At 39.7% G+C, this 21,612-nt stretch overlaps 1 protein-coding gene across 2 annotated transcripts in view; it reads right to left on the bottom strand.

Moving 5' to 3' along the window:
- Nucleotides 1-1,300: 1,300 nt before the first annotated feature.
- The window catches only part of TMEM47 (transmembrane protein 47), a 53,292-nt gene continuing 32,980 nt past the window's right edge, over nucleotides 1,301-21,612 (bottom strand). Inside the window, exons 2-4 of one of the 2 annotated variants that reach the window (XM_053310178.1) lie at nucleotides 19,169-19,309; nucleotides 16,460-16,594; nucleotides 9,597-9,731 (exon numbers count right to left, since the gene is read on the bottom strand). In XM_053310178.1, coding sequence (XP_053166153.1) covers nucleotides 16,503-16,594; nucleotides 19,169-19,309 — 233 coding nt within the window. In that variant the 3' untranslated portion in view covers nucleotides 9,597-9,731; nucleotides 16,460-16,502. Of the gene's footprint in view, nucleotides 9,732-16,459; nucleotides 16,595-19,168; nucleotides 19,310-21,612 lie in introns of both variants that reach the window. The other variant, XM_053310177.1, reaches the window with a different exon arrangement.

Genomic DNA, 21,612 nt, shown 5'->3' with positions numbered 1-21,612 from the left:
TGTGTTTTTATTCTTAAAGTCCTACCTACTCTAGCTTAAACCCTTCTTTTGGGTCACTGGTGGGGTCATAGGTGACTATGACTACACTCCAAAACTCTGTGAAGCTTTACCAAGCAGAGGCTATCTTTCTTTTCCATGGAACATGGGATACTCTGTGTAATGGGAAGTCTCAGTTCACAGAAAATAAAAGCTTCTGGTGCATGGATGGAGCTCCTTTCATACATCAGAAGCTGCATGTGTGCACTAAAGGTAAAGTGTGCGTCAAGTCGATTTTGACTCCTGGTGCCCACAGACCACTGTGGTTTTCTTTGGTAGAATACAGGAGGGGTTTACCATTGCCTCCTCCTGCGCAGTATAAGATGATCCCTTTCAACATCTCACTAGAGCCACTGAATCAAGGTAATTGCCTGTCAACCACAGCAGTCTCTCCATTGGATATGGTGCACTTGCCTTGGAGGGATGGAAACCTTGCCTGGGTCGTGCTCAGTAGCCGTTTCCACTTCTATAAATATGTTCCTGAGGGTTGCACAGTCATGATGCCTTATATACTGCATAATGGTACATTGGTCTAGCAATTTGGCATGCACATATGTTGTGTAAGTTACACAAGTTGTGAAAATGCAGACTTTGTGCAAATGATGTTACTTGAGAATAAGTCCGTTATTTCCAGTTTTGCATTTGTGTGGCTTCTGTAACTTGTGCAAGTTCAGCAAGTTCACTGGGTCATTTATCTCTCCATCTAATCTACCTCACAGGGTTGTTGTGAGGATAAACATAACCATGTCCACTGCTCTCGGCTCCTTGGGGCAAGCAGTAAATAAATGTAAAAATAAATAAGAATTGAATAAACTTGCATAAATGCAAAGTTACTAGAGGCTGACGTACTATTGCACACTATGGCAATTCACACGTGCATGCAAAACCGGGCTAAGAGAGCCCAGCCTGGTTTTGCATGCATGTGTGAACTGCCAGGATTGGGCCCGATCCCAGTGGCTACATGGCAGCAAACTTATCTAAGTATCCTTCCTTCAAAATGAGGTTACGGGAGCAAGCGCTCCCTTAACCTCATTTTCTGCTTGTGTGTCTGTCACACTCGGTGGGGGGGGTCCCAATAATGCAGGGCACACTCATGGTGGAGCTCCGGGGGTGGGGGACGCTGTGTGGTTGCACTTCTCTGCACCCCGACCCTCAGAGCAGCTGGCAATCTGCCCACCCAGGAAAAGAGAGGGGATCATCTTCTCACTGACTGTAAGAAGAGCTCCAATGTCTTTAATTATGAATGGTCAGAAAATGTAAGACCTTTTCTTTGTCAATGTTTCACTTATTATTTTATTTTTATTTATTTAACATATATTTGTATACCACCCAAAATGCAAGTCCCTGGGCAGTTTACAACAAAACAATAAAAACCAAGCAAAAAGGTTAAAACATTACAATAATTTAAAACTTAAAACAATGTTAAAACTATTAAAAATCATCAAACTATTAAAACAGTATCTAATTATAAAATCTAATTATTAAGTAGATTTCTCCATGCTGTAGTTCTTATTCTGTTCAGCATAACTACATTTAACCATTTTATCTTTCCCCAGAACACATGTTACTGAAACAATAATTGTATGTGGTGCAAATTGTAGTTTGCAAATTACATATCCCCTTAAACACTATTTATTGCTTTATTTGTGGTTCTTAAAGAGTGAACAATACATAAGCAGGGCAAGAGACATTTTTTTCTGTTACAGATCTTCAAATTGTATTATTATAATATATATGCTATTTAAATATATAATTTCTTAATTTAGATTTTGAACCAGTTCCCCACACCAAACAATTGTCACAATACAAAATTCTGGGGGTGCATGTCAATCCAACATTCTTTTTGAGACCAAGCCCGTGAATGTTTTTCAAGTTACCTTTTTATGGGTAAGGGAAGGAGAGTACCTCTTTGAATTGTTTTCAGCAGTAGCACAGAAACCTATAAGATGCCAAGTTAGCTTTTCTTAGAACTCAGCCATCTGTAAACTCTAAGTCATTAGAGTGGGCAATAGAACAAAATAGTATTTTTTTGTTTTGCCGAAGTTCGGATTGAAATGGCACATATAATATTCAGAGTAATATGTATACCACTTCAATCTGGACTTCTGTAAGGGGAAAAAACTATTTTGCTCTATTTTCTGTTATTACCCAGTTGGTTCCTGTAGACCACTTTCAAACCAGCATTTCAAATATTACAGGCTGAAAAACAAGGCCTCTTTTTTTTTTTTTAAGCCCAAGTTGACATCTTGAACTCAAGAGCCGTAATGATGATTTCCTGTTTGACTTGTGTCTTGCTTCCAATTCGTAATAGGTAATCAGTGACAAATGCAGACACTGGCCAACATACATTCTAGCAAAATGTCTGCAGTGTGCTGTGTTTCAGATAAAAGGAGTGTGGGCACTCATACAGAAGAAGACCTAGAGTCCCCATGGACCTGAAGTTATGTCCCTGAGGGCTGCTTGCCCCTCAAGCATTTCAGATAGCACAGAGCTCTTCAGAAAAAAGGGGAGACTGGCAAAACCCCTTCCTCCACTTGAGTGCCTGTGCTCTTTTAGTGCTGCACATTTACTTCCTTTGCTGCACACACACATTTTGTTAGCCTGTGGTCATTCACACAATCAAAAACTGTTTTCTACCTGGGTTTGGGAGCTGTGTGCGCTCCCAATTTTCAGCTGTGTGGAACTGTTGGAGCTGTGTGGAACTGTTTGTAACTTAGAAAAGAATAATGTTCACTGCGCATTTTCAGGCTTCCATTTACTCACTTTAATGAAGACATGTGGCATAAACTGAAATAATGGTATAAAGTATTTGCTTCTCCGAAAGGGACATTATGTAAACCACAAGAAGTCAGAATGTTTGGTACAGGAGACCGAACAGTCACTAGTTTAATGGCAAGTTAATCAGCTAAGTGAGATGAGGCAGGAACAGCAGTTATTAAATAATGGAAACCCATCAGTGGCTAGTTTTTAGTCTCTTGGTCATGACTTGGCACTTTCTGCTCGGAAGCTATGCTGGTGCCAGGATGTCAGTCTCAAAGTACAAATCATGTCATTTTAGTCTCAGAGAGGCAATAAAAAAAGAATATTGCCAAGTATTCTGGTAGAACAGATTTCCAACCTTGATGCTATTTCATTGCACATACTGTATTGCTAAGTAAAAACAAGTATGCTGGTAGCATTTAAAATATGTACACAAAGCAAAATGTGCATTTCATTCATGTAACAGGATTTTTTTAATTATTTGGATTACTTTTTTAACATACAACATTATGTAAGCTACAAAAATTGTGAAATGGTAATAAAACAATGAACTAAACGGAAAAACCCACCCAGTTTTGATTTATTTTTTTAAAAAGTAAATTTATGTATTTTTCAGTGACTAAAGTGATTTGATAGATCTTTTAATAAAACTTAGCATACATTTAGAAAAACATAAATTATAAAAACATTAAAGTAACTAATACCATCAGCAGCATGAAGAATCCATCATCTGTTCTCAAGAGACAGAAATCAAATCTCTAGGCACAGTTTTAGGCATTATAGAGGACACAGAGGCAATAGGTTAGTGTGCACTGCTCTGTACAAAAATACAGTCTGAATAAATTACATTGCTAGCCATAAGATTAAACTTCACTTACCAGTCAGTTCATTGCATGTTTAATAATATACAGCTGACATGCTAATCCATATATATATATATATCACTTATATTTCAAACACATAGATCTCTCTATATTTATTTATGTCTTTAAAATTTACATATTGAACTTACAAAAGCTAAATGTAGTTGTGCAAGAAATCCAAGAGAGGTGCTAAATACATGTCAGCACTGGACAGTATCCTTTAAGCTTAAAAAATACAAATAACTAGCCCTGGTTGCAGCTTGGCTTTGTGTCTGTGTGGTATTTGCAATACAAACAATAGATGCATGATGTGAGAATTCATCCTGCTATTGGGACAAAGCCAAACACAACTGTGGTGTTAATACAATACAATACAATAATAATAATTATAATAATAATACAATGTGGTTTGTCACAAAAACACTCAAGTGTTTAAATTCTACAGGCAGAAAAAAAAAATCTGTTTTGCATTGCATCTATGTGTAATTCAGTGCTGCAATCCTATGCCTGATTGAATTATCTGTATTTTAAAAAGGTATAAATGATGGAGCAAACTCTGCACTTAAGATGATTTAAAGAAATGAGGTGGACAAGCCCCCCGCCCACTTTTCTTCTCATATAAAAATATCAGTCCAGGAATAGCTTTTCTGTGATGGTTCTTATGGCCATCCAATTAACCAGGTAAGTGTTGAGCACAATTACAAGATTCGTCTTGGAGGTTAAGTGTCGGTTTGATTTGGGACAAACATTTCTAGGGGGAGATATGGAAGTATGTTTGGTATGGAAGTGTGCAGTACTTGTCGCATGAAATGCCTTACATTCTTATAAATAGCATCCTTTTGTGTGAGATAGTGCTACTGGACATGAGCTAGGGGTGCGCAATTCAATTAGCCCTCGAACAGATTCAGGTCGAATCGGGGGTGATTCACAAATTCAACCCCAAACCAAATCACTCTCAAAATAGAGGGCCTGATTTGAGGTCAAGGAGAATTACCCCACAATTCAACCTGAATTGATTCAGGTGATTCGAATGGTATTTTGAAGTCCGTTTTGCTGGAAAAACAGGCCTCAAAATGGCACTTATTCCCAGGGAGAGCTGGTAAATCAATTGGGATCAGAGGGAGACTAGCCCTCTGCTCCAGACTCAGTGCATCAGCCCACCTTAGAGGGCTGGTCTACCCTAACCAGGATAGCCTAGCCTAGCCTACCCTACATTCCCATTCAATGGGATGTATTTCCACATGATCAGAATCAGGTTGGAAGGTTGCAATTTTGAAACTGCAGAATTGTGCCAGTGGTTTCTATGGGACTACTTTAAAGACTCAAGGCTTGAAGATTGCAGCCCAACAAACCTGCCCTAGACTTGCAGAATGATTATATCCCAACCTAACCCTATAACCATGCTCCTCGTCTGGTCTAATTAGTTAGATGCATTGAGCAGTTGTAGCTTCCATTTCTGTTCTATGGAAGTTACACTAGCTGAGGATCAAGAACATTGTTTAGTTTTGTTCATAGATTTAATCTGTGGAAGCAGCAGCATAAGGAGGCTGGCAGTGGCCCGTGTGCGGCCACTGCCGTGGCCCCACCCCTCACATCTGATGTCAGACGCAGGGGCCCGGCTAGCCATGCCCCCGCATCTGACATTAGACGTGGGGAACATGGTCTCCCTCCCAAACGGGGCCATGCGGCCCCATTTGGGAGATCAGCTTGCGCTGCATTGGGCAGCATGGGCCGGAGCAACTCTTCCTGCCTTAAAGGCAGGGACAGACATTCTGGCTGTACTGCCAATGGAGCATGGGCCGATCTCTCTCCTTAACAGGGCCGCACGGCCCCGTTGTGGAGGGAGATCGAATGGCCCCACTGCGTTGGCAGCGGGACCAGGAGTGGCTCTCCCTTCCTTTAAGGCAGGGAGAGTTACTCTGGCCACACTGCCAATGCAGTGCAGGCTGATTTAGGCTCCAAATGGGGCCACACTGCCCCACTTGGAACTGAAATATCAAAAAAAACCGCCCCGCGTCTGACATCAGATGCAGGGGGCATGTCTGGGGCCACGCTCGTGGCCCCTGATTGGTGGTGGCCCGGGTTCTTTGAACCTGTTCACCCAATGGTGGCTCTGCCCCTGTGTGGAAGACTACCATGCACCTGGAATGCAACAAATAGCATTGGCAGTGTGAGTTTATGGTACATTGGGAAAGGAGCAGGAGGGCCTGTCATGACATAGGAGTTAGGACTATGCTTCAGCTGTGTTGCACTGTGCTGCTTACTCCATAAACTAGAGATAAAGTAATAGAGTAAACCAGAGGCATGGGGGCTGCATATATAAGTTCCATATACATATGGAACTGCTTTATATTGAGTCAAATATTGCCTACGCTTACTGAAAGCAGTTCCACAAACTCTCCAACAGAGATCTTTCTCAGCACTGTTAACTGGAGCTCCAAGGAGTCAACCTGGCATCTTCCATGTACAAACCATGTGCTCTCCAGCTGAGCTATGGGGCCACTGAGCACATTTCAAGGTGCATTTGAAGAGCACTCTTGCATATTTTGGACAAAAAATTGTGGCATGCTTACTAAATATGTGGCCACCACTGATCCCAGCCCAGTGGTTGACATCTAGACTAGCAGTGCACTAGAGCTACAAAAGAATTTGCACACACACTTAAGAATCTTGCAAAGCTGTGCAAAGTTGTGCTCTGCGATGTTGTGCACTCACTAGAAGATGACCTTTCCCAAGATATATACAAAATTGTGAAACCTGGTGTGCAACACGTGGTGCAACAAATCATTATCTTCCACTAGCATATTCATTAATCTGGAATAGATTTTTTTTCTCTGTGCAACATCATTGTGCCAGCCTAGATTTACTAGTCCTGATGTAGATCAGTCATTCACACTCCAAGTTCTATATTCTCATAATTAAAAATATATATTCTGATAACTTTGAGTATTCAAATCCTGGCCTAACGTCACTTTGATGCTGCCTGGGATGACATATCTTGCAGTATTGTGTTGTCACCACATTTGCCACATCCAAATGTACTCTGCTTAACTTTCAGCCACTAGTAAATGTACATTCCAGGCCTCAGTTACCAATCTTCTAAATAACCCCCTATTCTCTCTCTTTGGATGGATTTTGAATTATGTGCATATGAAATGCTCATTTACTATTTTCATATTTACCCAGCAACCCATCCGCGCAAGTAGCATCTGTTGCAGGTCATGGGAGCTGATTGCACTAATAATCTGTTTTGAAGCATATATACAGTGAAGAATCACTAGGTATGCACTCTTGCTTCTAAGCACATGGGCTGTGCCCTCACCCGACCCCTATGCCATAGCATCTGTGTGCATGGGGTGGTGGTGGATTCCCAGGGTGATCCTGTGCCAGAAACATATCCTAAAGCACAGATCACCCTTGTTAGATCAGGGTGTGTTAGTTACTAATGACATACAAACATATTCATGGTTTTACATTTTGCAGAATACTTCTTCTCTTTCTCAGTGATTTGCAAAGATTAAATGTTTATTACACTGATGAAGTCTTAGGCTCAAATGACATATTACACTAAATGTGTACTTTGGCCCTGCATATATGTCCCTCCCCCCACCCCAGTGTAAACAGCAGTCAGTGGGGAGGTATGATCAGGACCATAGCACATAAAAAGGGAATATTTAACCCTTTCCCATCTTGCCGTGGTTGCAACAAAAATACCCCCTGGAAGTTTCTATTATCCCAGGAAAGACGCTCCCATTGGCATCAATGTGAGCTTGCCTCCCAGGACTAATCACAACTTAGGGGAGGGATTTTGTTGGGAGTGTGGTTCAAGAGAGCGAAAGGGTTCAATATCCCCACCTCATATACCATTCCTCCATTCCTGATCATCCTCTCCTGGTTCCTATTTACACTTTTAAAAATAACTTTCAGAGTCAAACTACACACTGCGTAATGTGTAGTTTGGCCCTATATTTGAAGAATCTGTAAAAATATTACAGGGTAACTTCACAGAGCAGCATTTATATAGTTTTTAAGACTGTGCTCTCAAAGGAGGTCCATGTTAGGGTAATTTTTATTTTCCATATAACAAAAATAACTATTTCTAAATTTGTCTGTTAGAACTGTATATACTGTATAAAAATATTTTCAGAAGTAATTGAAAATACCCAAATAAGCAGATTGTAAACAAAAATAAATGTTATGTAGCATAAATCAATTTAGAATTTCCACCTCAAATTAATTTGGTTCTTAAAAATTTTCTGCAAGATTTAAGTAAGAAATAAATTAAACATGCTAAGATAGATGCAAATAACTGTCAGCGAATCAATAACATTTCAAGGAGAAAATAGTTTGTATATTATGCTGATAATACTCTATAACTATCATAATTCAGTCCCTGCTTATCTCCTATGGAAAAGAGACATTCACTATATTTTTTCCTACATTAAAATTAAGCCACTTTCTCACATTAGAACAACTTCTTTCCCCACATCTAACTCCTTTGCTGTGGCATATGGAGCATTTTTAAATTTAGTGGTTCCAATTACCAATGAAACTCTCCAATAATATTTTTCACTGGAACCTATTATCAATATGACTCCTGTCAGAAGGTCACACATGTACCAATGGAATTCACCCATTGGCAGACCAATAACAAACCCATCTTGTCATTCAAAGCTGCAATTTAGGAATCAGAGCGATATTTTTTGCATTGCATCATAATAATATTTATAGATGCTTATATTTTAAAAAAAAATAGGAAAAAGGGAATCACACCACACTGGCCTTTATCTCTGTCTCCATCACCATCACAATTGTTTTGCCAAATTGAAATAATGACATGTTTTCTAACTTTGCTGTGGCACAACAGCAATTGATCCACCCACCACATTCTAAGTATTTATTTGCTGTTGCATCAAGTTTTAGCTCAAGCAATATGTGAAACAACTAAATAAAATATTGTAGTCCTACAGAAGGCTCTTGAAAGTCTAGAGGTTTTGCCACTGAACTCTTAACTTTCAGGATTAGCTCTAGATGTCATATATTCTTTCTATACTTTTGTCTTTTATAGTAATATCATACCAATAATGTCTTCTATAAAAATAGTTGGGCTTGTTGCGTATGGAAACTTTACCATGGTGTATAGAAATCAAAAGATGCTCAGGACAAAATGCAGCTCATGCATGTATTCTGTTCTGTTTTATTTTCTCAAGGGAGACAACAGATTCAGTGTCCTTCTCCATGTTATTTCCACTACTTGGTTACAGCTGAGACACAATGTCCAACCACATAATTAGAAGAATGTGTTTCCAAGTTTTGACTTCCTGATATATCACAGCTGGCTGGAAAATGTGGACTGCCAAATATACAAACTTGTGTTGCAGGAAATGGCTGAGTGTACATATTAGCGGAGTCATTTATCAGTTATATTCACTTTTTTCAACAGCTGGTTGCTTAGCAGTTTATTTCAGCAAAAGTCTCAAAGGACTAATACAACACAGTGGCATAAGTTGATGACCCACTAGAACATTTGAATCATGTGTAATATAGAGAAGCTTCAGCACGTTTCTTGTGCCAGCAATTCCACCGCAGAGTGTAACAAATGAAGGCGCTGTATTTTCATTCCAACCAGTTTTCTCACAATGGCAACTGCCATTTCCAATGGAATGTATCAGCGGCTTAGAATATTTGCCTATGTACTGATCAGCAGTTGTAACTTGCAATTTTTAAAAGGATGTTAAAAAGCTACTTGAGGTAATTGTAGCCAAAAGGGTAAAGGCTGATAAAATCATCAGAGCAGACTGCTTGACACTCTACAAAAGTTCTAAAAACACTGAGTTAGAAAAGACAGAACAATCCTTCTGTTATTCGGTTTCTTTTTCAAAAGTAGCTCCTTTTAGTAGTAGTCCTCATAGTTCTTAGGATTCAGGCAATAAAGGATGGCACCCCCAAATGAAAATATTGTTGCACCCCAAGCTAGGCCATAGCCCCAGTTGAACTCATGGTATATTCTCAAATTGACAGTTTCAATGAACTTGATTGGGTAAAGGACGAGACTGCACACCTGAAGAACCACTGAAAGAAAAGAGAGAAATATATGTCAAATATGAGGCTACATCTATTTGTTTAAAAGGAACCAAATACTAAAATATAAGTACTCCTTTTGGTGGAACTGTATGTGTATGCTGGAGCTGAACTACATATGGTAAAAACCTTCCTGGATTGTACCAGTTCAGATTGCAGATTGGGGAAATAACAGGATTTGATCAACCCTAGCATCAAAACCTTCCAGCAAATAGAAAACCAGCATGTCATGGAGGAAGCTACAAATATTCTTAATGTGTTGTGTGTACTGGGAGGTCTTGATGGGAGAAAACACTGAAATATGTCATCGTTCACCTGCAGTGTGTAGTGGTACAGTCCAGTGTTGCCAGACATGTCTCTCCCTCCTCTCTGAAAACTCTGACTTCTGATTGACATGAATCTGAGCGAGGCATGGACAAGCATTTGGTGTCGGGATCAAAGTTGGCCTCTGTCTGGACCAAACAGTGGTGCTAAGCAAATCCTGAACAAGTGTAACAGCTAAAAGGTGACACACTCCCTGAATTCCATGCATACCTAAACAAACATTCAAGAGAGTGATCACTGATAATGCTCTTTGTAAGCCATGTGCTAACAGGTACAAATCAAATTCACACCACATGGAAGAAAGTTCTAGATAAGAATCACCATGTTCAAAGAAATGGAAGGTAGGCTCAGTTAGAGCTACTTGTTCTAAACTTGTATATCGTTTCTAATTCATGGGCAGAATCTTATGTAAAGTTATCCAGAACAGGGGCCCTGTTGACCATTTTTACTGAAGTCAAGGATTTCAGTGAGTTACATTCATATTCATGAAGGTTCTACTTTTTGCAGGGTTTTAAGTTTTCTTTCTATCTTCTCTCCTGGCTAATCATAAGCTTTTATTGACATAGTATTAATCAATAATATGTTTATTAATATCTTTGAGTTTGTAGGTACTGGACGGGACCCCTGTAGTGGAAGTTTTGCTCTGCCTGATTTAACCTTAATACTCATGTATACGTTCCTGCCTTGTTCCTTTTTGTTGTTGCTCGTTTCGGCTCTCCCCTCTGTACTTTGTTTAACTGTTAGATTCGTAATTTTACTGCATATAGAGGAGTTTTGTTTACGCTGGATAAATTTCTGTGTGTAATCATGTATAATGTGAGCCCTTTGGGGACAGGGAGCCATCTTATTTGTTATTTCTCTTTGTAAACCGCCCTGAAACATTTTTGAAAGGGCGGTATAGAAATCGAATTATTATTATTATTATTATACTCTCAGAGATGTAACCTTTTCTGGGTTTTTTTACTTAAACTTTAATAAACGTACTATAAATTGTAAGAAAAAGAAAGAAATGTAAGGGGTAGCAAAAGAGCACAGTCCCATTAATGCCAGCTCATATCAAGTGTCATTCATTAAATTTAAAAAGGAAAAACACCTCACACTCAGTTCCTTGTAGAATGTTGGTTGATGCAGAGAGCATTTAATCTAAACTGTACTTAGTCCACAGAGAATATAGCAATCCAAATGTACTCAATAGTCGATGCATGTCATTGGAAGAAGGCAATAGCATTATATTGCAAGGTCTTTCCCCCCCCTTTTTGTACATTTTAAACTTTCTTGACAATAACAGAACACAGGTGATTAAGTTAATGGTGTCTATAAATAGATCATAATGAAGTGAGAAAAGAATAGAGAGTAATGAAGAAATATCATCCACCAAAAGCTCATTTATCTTGTATGACTCATTGTAATAAGAAATATTAATTAGCATCTAATTACAATAGAATTCATATAGAATTGTGTATCACATGCATATAACCTCCAACACTAATCGTGATTAATATCTGACATTTCAGCCAAATCCACATTGTTTCTTCTTCTATGGTAATGCAGTAAAAACTCTTTATTAATTTGTACAATTAACATATTTGTTTTGTGCAGTAAGTACTGAGATTAAAAAAATAGACTTGCTCTGGTTGATGTTTAACAAAGCAAAGTTGTGGCAGTCAGAATTTTCATTTATCGTGTCTATGTGAACTGTCTATAAGATAAAGTAAAGAAGTGATGCCCAAGAAGAAGTGTTATTCAATAAATAAAGAGTGTTGGTTCTGGATGCGGATGATTTAAGTCCCATCTGCTACTCGGCTATGAAGTTTAACTGACATGACTGTAAGTGGGGTTATGAATTAGATCTTATTTATTATTATTTATTAAAAGATGTCTATATTGCCATTAAGGTAGTAAAATCTCAGGTGACTGACAAGAAAGAAAAACCAATATAAGTAAGATAATATAAATTGCAATTGTTTAATATCATGCAGAAGAGCAAGCTGGTTTCAGAAAAGGCCGAGGAACAAGAGACATCATTGCTGATGCACGGTGGATAATTGAGAAAGTAAAAGAATACCAAAAAGAAGTCAATATGTGCTTTATTGACTACAGAAAAGCCCTTGACCATTTCAAGTTGAGGAATATCCTTAGGAAAATGGGTGTTCCAGAACACCTCATTGTTCTCATGAGAAACCTATACACAGGACAGGAAGCAATAGTCCATACAGAACATGGTGAAACAAACTGGTTCCAGATTGGCAAAGGAGTAAGACAAGGCTGTTTACTTTCTCCCTATTTATTCAATTTACATGCTGAACATATACTGAGAGAAGCTGGACTGGAAGAAGATGAGTGTGGCTTTAAAGTTGGAGAAAGAAACATCAATAGCCTGCGCTACGCTAATGACACCACTCTGATCGCTGAGAATGTGCGTGATCTGTAGTCCCAGAAAATGGGACTACAACTAAATGTAAAGAAGACTTAACTAATGACAACAGGCACAGAAACTAGCCTCAGAATTGACAATGATGGCATTGAAGTTGTGGAAAGCTTCTCTCTTTTAGGATTGATCGTCAACAGTATAGGATCCAATAGTCAAGAAATACGCCACAGACTAGCACTTGGTAGGGTTGCAATGAAGGCCTTGGAAAGGATATTTAGGTGCCATGACGTTTCTATACCTACAAAGATTAGGATCGTTCGGACAATGGTTTTTCCCATGACACTTTATGGATGTGGAAGCTGGACTTTGAAGAAGATAGAAAGAAAAAGCATCAACGCTTTTGAACTTTGGTGCTTGAGAAGGCTATTGAGGATACCATGGACAGCCAGGAAAACAAATGGAACATAGAACAATCAATCCAGAATTTTCACTCGAGGTACAAATGACCGGGCTCAAACTATCATACTTCGGACACATTATGTAAAGATCCAGTTCCCTTGAGAAGTCCATAATGCTGGGGAAAGTTGAAGGAAAGAGAAAAAGAGGATGACCAGCAGCAAGGCAGAAAGAATCTATCACAACAGCAATGAATGCACCACTGAGAGACCTTAAAGGCCCAGCTGAAGACAGATCATCCTGCAGAGAATCTATCTATGTGGTCGCTAAGAGTCAACACCGACTTGACGGTAATATTTCTATTACCTTTTGTAGGAGTTCCCAGCCTTGGGTTCCCAGATGTTGTTGCCTTTGGACATCGGTTGATAGGAATTGTAGTGCAATGACAACTAGAGATTCCACCATTCTCTTTATATATTGCAATGGGAGAGCAACTGAGACCCTATTCAACACTACCACAGTATATCTCCAGTGGCTGTTGCTGGTGTGTACCTTATAACGTGTCTTTGTTTTAGTCCAAGAGCCTTTTTCAGGGGACTATCATCTTATTCTTTTACTACACCAACCACTTTGAGAATTTTTTCAATGAAAAGTGGTATATTTATTTTATTTATTTATTTAAAATATTCTATACCACCCAAAACTTGTGTCTCTGGGCAGTTTACAATTAAAATCATTTAAAAGATTAAAAACATTTAAAACCCAGTACTAAAATTCTTTTAAACTATAAATCTGGAGGCTCGATTGTGTTGTTGTGATGCTGGAGAAGTTGAAACAGTAGCACATATTTTATTATATTGCAAATTTTATCGCGAGTTCAGACATCGTTTAATTTTTCCTATATTGCCCAGACTGTCAAGCCAATCTGATGATTATTTAGTGCATTTTTTACTTTCAGATAGAGTTCCTTCTGTCTCTAATGCAGTAGCAAAGTTTTGTTATATTGCTTTTAGAGTGCGTACTTCCCTGACTGTTATGAAGGAAAGTTAAATTGTTTTTGCATTGTATTTTTGTAATTTATTATTCATTCATTCAATTTCTATGATTTGGTCAATGACTGTAAATAATAAACTGAATTGAACTGAACTAATTAAAAGCCTGGGTTAATAAATGTGTCTTCAGTGCCTTTTTTAATGTTGCCAGAGATGTGGAGGCTCTTATTTGAACAGAGAGCGCATTCCAAAGTCCAGGGGCACCAACGGAGAAGGCCCGTTCCTGAGTAGCTGCCAGACGTGTTGGCGGCAACCACAGACGAACCTCTCCAGATGACCTTAACAGGCAGTGGGTGTCATGGTGAAGAAGACATTCTCTTAAATACCCAGGGCCTAAGCCATTTAGGGCTTTATAGGTAATGACCAGCACCTTGTATTTTGCCCAGAAACGTATCGGCAGCCAGTTCAATTCCTTCAACACAGGAGTTATATGGTCTCTCCTAGATGACCAAGAGACCAACCTGGCTGCCGCGTTCTGAACCAACTGCAGTTTCTGGACTACATACAAAGACAGCCCCACATAGAGCACATTGTAGTAATCCAGCCCAGAGGTTACCAGCAGATGTACCACTGTTTTGAGGTTGTTCATCTCAAGAAACGAATGCAACTGGCATATCAGCCAGAGCTGATAAAAAGCACCTCTGGCCACCGCCTCAACCTGGGATACCAGGAAGAGGTTTGAATCCAGAAGCACCCGCAGATGTGTACCTATTCCTTCTGGGGGAGTGTGACTCCATCCAGAACAGGGCGATCAAAATTGTCTCCTGAGTTTCTACCCCACACAACAAGTACCTCAGTCTTATCTGGATTCAACCTCAGTTTGTTATTCCTCATCCAGACCATTAATGCCTAAAGGCAGACGTTTAAGGAAGTTATGCCTTCTCCTGATGATGCTGACATGGAAAAATAGATTTGGGTGTCATCAGCATATTGATAACACCCTAAACCAAATCCCCTGAAGATCTCTCCCAGTGGTTTCGTGTAGATGTTAAACATCGGAGACAATACGGAGCCCTGAGGGACACCATACGAAGTTCAGATTTTGAAGAACAACAATCTCCAAGAGACACCATCTGGAATCTGCCCGTGGGGTAGGAGTTGAACCACTGCAAACCAGTGCCTCCCACCCCCAATCCCCTCAGACGTTCCAGAAGGATACTATGGCCAATAGTATCGAAAGCTACTGAGAGATCCAAAATAGATCCAAAATGGGTCTAGTTTGAAATGAGTCTTGAAATGGGTATATAAATCATCACCATCAACTATGGAGTCTAAACTAATGAGTAAATAGCAAGTTTGCACTACATCCCATCAGGAAGCCCTCTTAGCCTCAATAAAGTTTCAATCAGTCTTAGATATCTTGGAAGAAGAAAAAACACTGATCCAACTACTCTTGCTAGCCCAGGGAGCCTCCAGTGCCTGGATGAGCATCAACTGATTTTGCCTGAGGATGCTAAGAAGGGGCTTGGAGAAGTCAATTCCATGATGTGTACTCCTGAGCCTTGCTCTTCAGGATGATAGCAACTAGCAATGAAAGTGGTTAGATAACCAGAAACACATGAAATGTGTATCAGATAACCAAATACACATTTATAACCAAATAAATGTTTGGATGAAGCTGATTATCTGGCTCCATGTTAGTCTGCTTTCTGGCCTGGTTTTAGGAAATATGATACTTTGGTTACCCTGTGGATAAGAAATACTGGGCAGTACTGTAGCAGTAGGACTTGAAGCAATCCTCTTTCTGGAATGTTCTGGTGAATTATGCCATGGTGTGACATAGGATCATTCTCAGTATAACAATTATGTCCCATGTGGCCAGATGTGCACCATTATTACCCAATGTTCAGTCCTGCCACCACCACCACCAAAACGAAGTTCAGATTTTGAAGTAGTAGTAAGGTGTCCTGAAGTTCTTTTAAATGTTGCCCCCTGCATCCAAATATTGGAAGAATGTATGCCAAATTGTGCCTCTATTTTCACTTGTGAATAAGTGAGCAAAATGAGGGAGACTTGTTCAGACCAACCTTAAACAAAACATACTTAAAGATTCTATCAATACAGTAACAACTATACTTGCTGCTCTCATCTGTTGATCACCTCTGCATTATCTGAAGCTCTTGATGTCCCTCATGTAGTTTGATTTCAAAGGGACGCTGCAAGTGTGTGTAGAATTGCAGTCTAAGTAGTTCTTTTTTCTTTAAGGAATTGCAGTTTAATTAGTAAATTTTGCTTGGTGACTCCAAATGAATTTTCAGTACCAATAATGTGGGGTGCTGTTTGTGAGGTATCATCAGTTTGTGACCAATTCCTGTAGGGTCCAGAAACAATGGTTTGGAAAGTAGTAGAAACTTCTTTTCATATTGACTTGCTTCATTGATTTTTTTAACTCTCAGCCCAGTTTCCTAGTTAGTTGGAAGTCCTATAAAATTTCCCATGTCTTCTGTCAAATACCTACTGGCAGAAATCAGATTTCCCTTCTTCCCATCTATTTGATCCTGCTTCCTCTCTCTTTGATGCCTGTTCTCTCTTTCATGTTCCATGCCCTCTCCTATAACAATTGTTTTGATAATTACTTTACAAAGCCATGAGATGTGGAGTCAAAGGCCAAAAGAGAAGTCAGCAGAGACTAGCCATAGGAATTGGTAGTATAATTTGCTGCCGTCGTCTTCTTTCTAATTCTTCATGCTTATTGTGATCAATTGGTAAATCTGTATGAAGATCAAAATGAGCTATTTCATTTAAGAAGGTCTGAATCCATTTTGCAAATCTATTTGAAAGTAAAGTGAGATATAGATCCCTAGTATATAAACATAAATACATGTTGCCCCTTTCTCTGCAATGATTTAATTAAATAATGGAAACAGCAGGGGGCAGTAAGATACTTCTCTTTATAATTGATTAAATGCTTCAAATACTAAGGACCTTCAAACCTTTCCCCCCCATATCCTTGCAAATGGATTTTTTAAATCCATCCAGCAGAGTGCATGGTTCTGTCACTCTCTCCATTATGGGCTATCAGACAGGCTTACTGTTTCAGTTCCAGCATAGATATGATTGACAGAATGAAGGGAAGTTATGCTTGGAAAATTTCAGGTTAAAAAAACCCTTCTATCTGTTAGTGGCTAACCCAAAAGACACTAGAATGCATACCAAGTTATGATTTGCATTGTGTTACAGAATATCCTTTGGAATTGGCTGTTTATGTGTGTCTCTAAAAAGTATTTCTTTACATAAACCGTTTCCTTTGATGCTTTGAAAAAGAAAGGATTTACAGTGTGATGACTGTTAAATTAATAACAAAAATGCAAACTTGACACAATGAAATTGAATCTTCCTGTGGAGCATGGAGAAGATATAAACACCTTTCAGTTTAATCCTATTTATTTCCATGTGAATGGTTTCAAGGGCTAATACTTAAAGAAATGTTTCAATCACAAATCTGAAAAGAATAGTGTTAAAATTTATAGAAAGAAAGAAAGAAAGAAAGAAAGAAAGAAAGAAAGAAAGAAAGAAAGAAAGAAAGAAAGAAAGAAAGATTTTATTTTAGAGAAATCAGTTTATGCGAGTCTGGCCCCAGTCAAGATCTAATGTTAAAAAACGTGAGCAAATCACCAAAAATGGCTGCATTTAAAGACTCATAGAGGCTGTTTTCACACACAGTCTAACTCAAGCTAGGGAAGCCCAGCCTGGGTTAAATTGCACATGGCAACTGCTGGGATTGGGCTCGATTCCAGCGGGGCAGCACTTTTAGCCAGGCTTTTAGCTGAGGTTAAGCCAGGCTTCCTGCATGTGTGTGAGCTCGGGCTGCTTCCAGCCTGGCCGCATACAGAGACGGGTGTCTAGAGCACCTGTCTCCTGGGGGAATACCCCAAATGCACTGTGCTCAGTGCACTGTGCATTGTGGGATACCCAGAGACCAGGAAATTCATCCCGGCTCTCCAACAATGGATTGTGTGGGAACGTGGATGGCTCCCACCAACATTTTTCCAATCATCTGGGGGAAGGCGAGTGAAGCCAAGCCTTCCCCCCCCGCCCCGCCCACCCGTACTCCCATCTGCCTGGCCGTATTAACTACCACATAGACTTTGCAGTCTCTACACATAGCTAGAATTTCAACAGTGACTGTTATTGGCCCATAATATATTTCAAAACTGCAACAGTACCACTGTGAATGAGTAGTGTCCACATTTGTTCCTATTCTGGAAGAGGAGACTTTACTCCAAAGAAAGCACTTTACTCCAGAGCAAGCACTCCTTGTCCCAGACCAAGGACTCCTGCTCCATACCAAGGTCAACTGTAGATGTTAGCCTAGGTACATTGAATGAGTAATACATGCCTAACCTTTAATATCAGCGTGGTGTAGTGGTTAGAGTGCTGGACTAGGACTGGGGAGACCCGAGTTCAAATCCCCATTCAGCCATGATACTTGCTGGGTGACTCTGGGCCAGTCACTTCTCTCTCAGCCTAACCTACTTCACAGGGTTGTTGTGAAAGAGTAACTTAATTATGTAGTACACCGCTCTGGGCTCCTTGGAGGAAGAGAGGGATATAAAATGTAATAATAATACTACTAATAATAATAATAATACAACTTAAGTTTTATTTAACCAGATAGCTAGACTGTGGGTTGACAGGTAGTTGGACAAAGTCCTTATCATGCTCTTGCACCTCACCTCACCCAGTAGAGAAAGCCAAGTGTGGCCCACACTATAAATATGGGGAATCAGCCACCATCGCTGTCTTTGCAATTGCTATAAAAAGTGTGGATGCGATCACAACTCTCTGCATTATTTCCACAGCTACCTTGTTTACAATAGATTTTCACCATTCAGGTAAATACCTATGTACAACTGTAGGATGAATTTGAAAGGGTGAGCTAATACTGGTAACAACCCTTTAAATCAGTGAAACAAACTGAAAAGGTTCCATTGGAGAACTTTTGGACCATTTTCAACAAAGTAACAAGGAGCCATTTATACAATAGCAAGATAACGCTGCAGTCTGCACATAAGGTGCAGTTGAGAATTCATTAATAGCACATATTGACCTGAGACTGACTTGGCAATGAGATCTGGGGGTGAGACTAAAGCACTGTGGGACTCCCTGTGCATGTTGACATATAGGCTGATGATGCTGGACAGTCATCAACTTGTGAAACAACCTTGGGAATCAAGCCAATTATCTTTGGATTACAATGCATAACAAGTCACATCTATTTTCTGTGCAAGTGTAATGCTGCAGTTATCAAGCATTCATATACCTTGGGCAAGCAATTTATTTACCTGCTGCAAACAGCATGACAGCAACCGGTCTGTAGAACCGCCTCCGTGACCCCACACATATAGAAATTAATCCAACCAAGAAAGCTATAAGAATTATGGCAGAACCACCCAGCAGCATAGCAAGTGTAGCGATCTGCCAGTCTACAAAGAGAAAGAAAAACAAATAGTTGAGACTAGATAGTAACACACACAGAAGCATGACTATCCATCATAAAGGATATACCAGGACTCTAGCAAATACAGAAATGGGGCTGTTTGTAAACAGAAAATACAATTTCACTCAGACTCTTTTAAGAGCTTCTTTTAAGAGAAAATACAATTTCACTCAGACTCTTTTAAGAGTTATCTTCATTAGATTTTAGGATGCTTTCACTGCAAATTCTACTTTGGGCACACAAGGGAAAACGACAATATTTTGTGTAATGAAAAGATGTAGAGCAAAGATGAGAGCAAAAGAAATTGAGCAAGACGTTAGCAGCTTATCTTCTTGGCCACTTATGTATTAATGATTTTCCTATACCACAAATTAAGTTGGCACCCATGGGTGCCAACTGCCACCAAAACCTCAAAGCAATAGGACACTCCTACGATTAATGATTTTTTTTGGGAAGATTTAAACAATTTTTTGCATATTTCCCAAAAGGTATAATGGGAACTCAAACTTGCCCATTATTCCCTATGTAGAGCACCTAGGGGCACAAAAATGAGGTGGTGATAGGCACCCAGGGGTGACTACCACCCATCGAACCACAAAACAATCAGGCACTCATGCAATTTTAATGATGTTTTTGAAGATTTTTACATATTTTGCATTTTCCCCATAGGAAATAATGGGGATTTGAGGATGCCCCAATTGCCCCCCTGGGGGGTTCCTGGGCACCAAAGTGGGTTTGGGGACAAGGAACCTTGTGCCACAACTCCCGCCAGCAGTCCCAAGCTGTTGGGGCTCATAGTGTTTTGTTTTTTAAAAAATATTTTAGCCTATCTCTCCCCCCCCCCAGCCCAAACTCTGAGCTCACATAGAGTTCATTAGGTCACTGTTCTATATTTCTGAGTGGGGGAGAAATTCCTCTTCTTTGCTTTGAGACAGGCTAAACTTTTTTAAAAAATAAATAATAATAATGAACTGCCCAGGGAGGCAGTTGGGCATCCTCATATCCCCATTATTCCCTATGGGGAAAATGCAAAAAATGTAAAGCATTTCAAAACATCATTAAAAATTGCAGGAGTGTCCAATTGCTTAGGGGTTCAGTGGGTGGTAGGCACCTCTGGGTGCCTACGACCCACTCCAGTTTTTGCCACTCCAGTTTGTGCCCCTAGGTGCTCTGCATAGGGAATAATGGGCCTATTCAAGTCCCCATTATACCCTATGTAGAACCTCTTAGAACCAGTTCAAATTCAAACCGAATCAGTGTGGGTTCGAGCAAAACCAAAACCGAACTTACCCACCCTAGTTTGAATTCGAACCAAACAGGCCAAGTCAGTTTTGTGCACACTACACAAGTTAATAGCATTCACCTTACTTATTTAGTCACTTAAGTTTTGTTCTAGTGAGGAGCTTTATAAAACCAGTTCAAACTTAAAATAGATAGGGGATAGTTAAATCAACATGAAAAGCTATTTGCAGATCAACACAGAGAGATTTCAACAATTGGTTAACCAGAGCTATTGATTGATTGATTAAGTGCCATCAAGTCAATGTCGACTCTTAGTGACCACATAGCTATTAATGGCCCAATAATCATCAGGTACTTTTGGATGATGAATGAAACATGAGGATACCATGGAGAATTACACTTTTGAAGTCCAGCAATTTCATAACTGTGGATAGAGAAACCTGTTCAAACTTCAACCCAACAAGTGTATGTTGTATCCTATCCAGTTATCTTTTGCAGTTTGGACATTTGTCCCAAGGGGCATCCTCTAGAGAGTGTGGGAGAGGAGTCAGAAAGTAAAAGGGAGGGAAAGTAGAAGGAGAAAATTGAGTTGTTGCTGAATAAACCTTCAGTCAAATCCACATAAGATTTCCTTGTGTGTATGAGGGAAACAGCTGAGGGAAGAAGCTATAACACATGTGGTGACAAGATGTTGACCAACTAAGCATGTGTCTACAAATGGCATCACTGGGCCTACATTCCTGCACTCCTTTCAACTATCACTGCTGCTGATGCTTTCTCCAGCTTCTTGACCTGCACAATCCCTGAAGGTACTTTTCCCTTATCAATGCTGGATTTGGGTGTTCACCGGATGCCCACTTCACAACGGCTCAGATCCCACCACCACCTTTTCCCTTGTCCACCCCAGAAGAACCTCCTCTTCCCTGGAAACAATGGAAGTCCTATTTCTACAATCACAGGTTGAGTATCCCTTTTCTGAACTGCTTGGGACCAGAAGTGTTCCAGATTTCTGACTTTTTTGTATTTTGGAATATTTGCATACTGTAA

Source organism: Hemicordylus capensis, chromosome 3 (assembly GCF_027244095.1).
Source record: "Hemicordylus capensis ecotype Gifberg chromosome 3, rHemCap1.1.pri, whole genome shotgun sequence".
NCBI classification, from domain to species: domain Eukaryota; kingdom Metazoa; phylum Chordata; class Lepidosauria; order Squamata; family Cordylidae; genus Hemicordylus; species Hemicordylus capensis.
The sequence above is the reverse complement of the archived record's forward strand: the minus strand, read 5'-3'. Positions and strand labels throughout refer to the sequence as shown.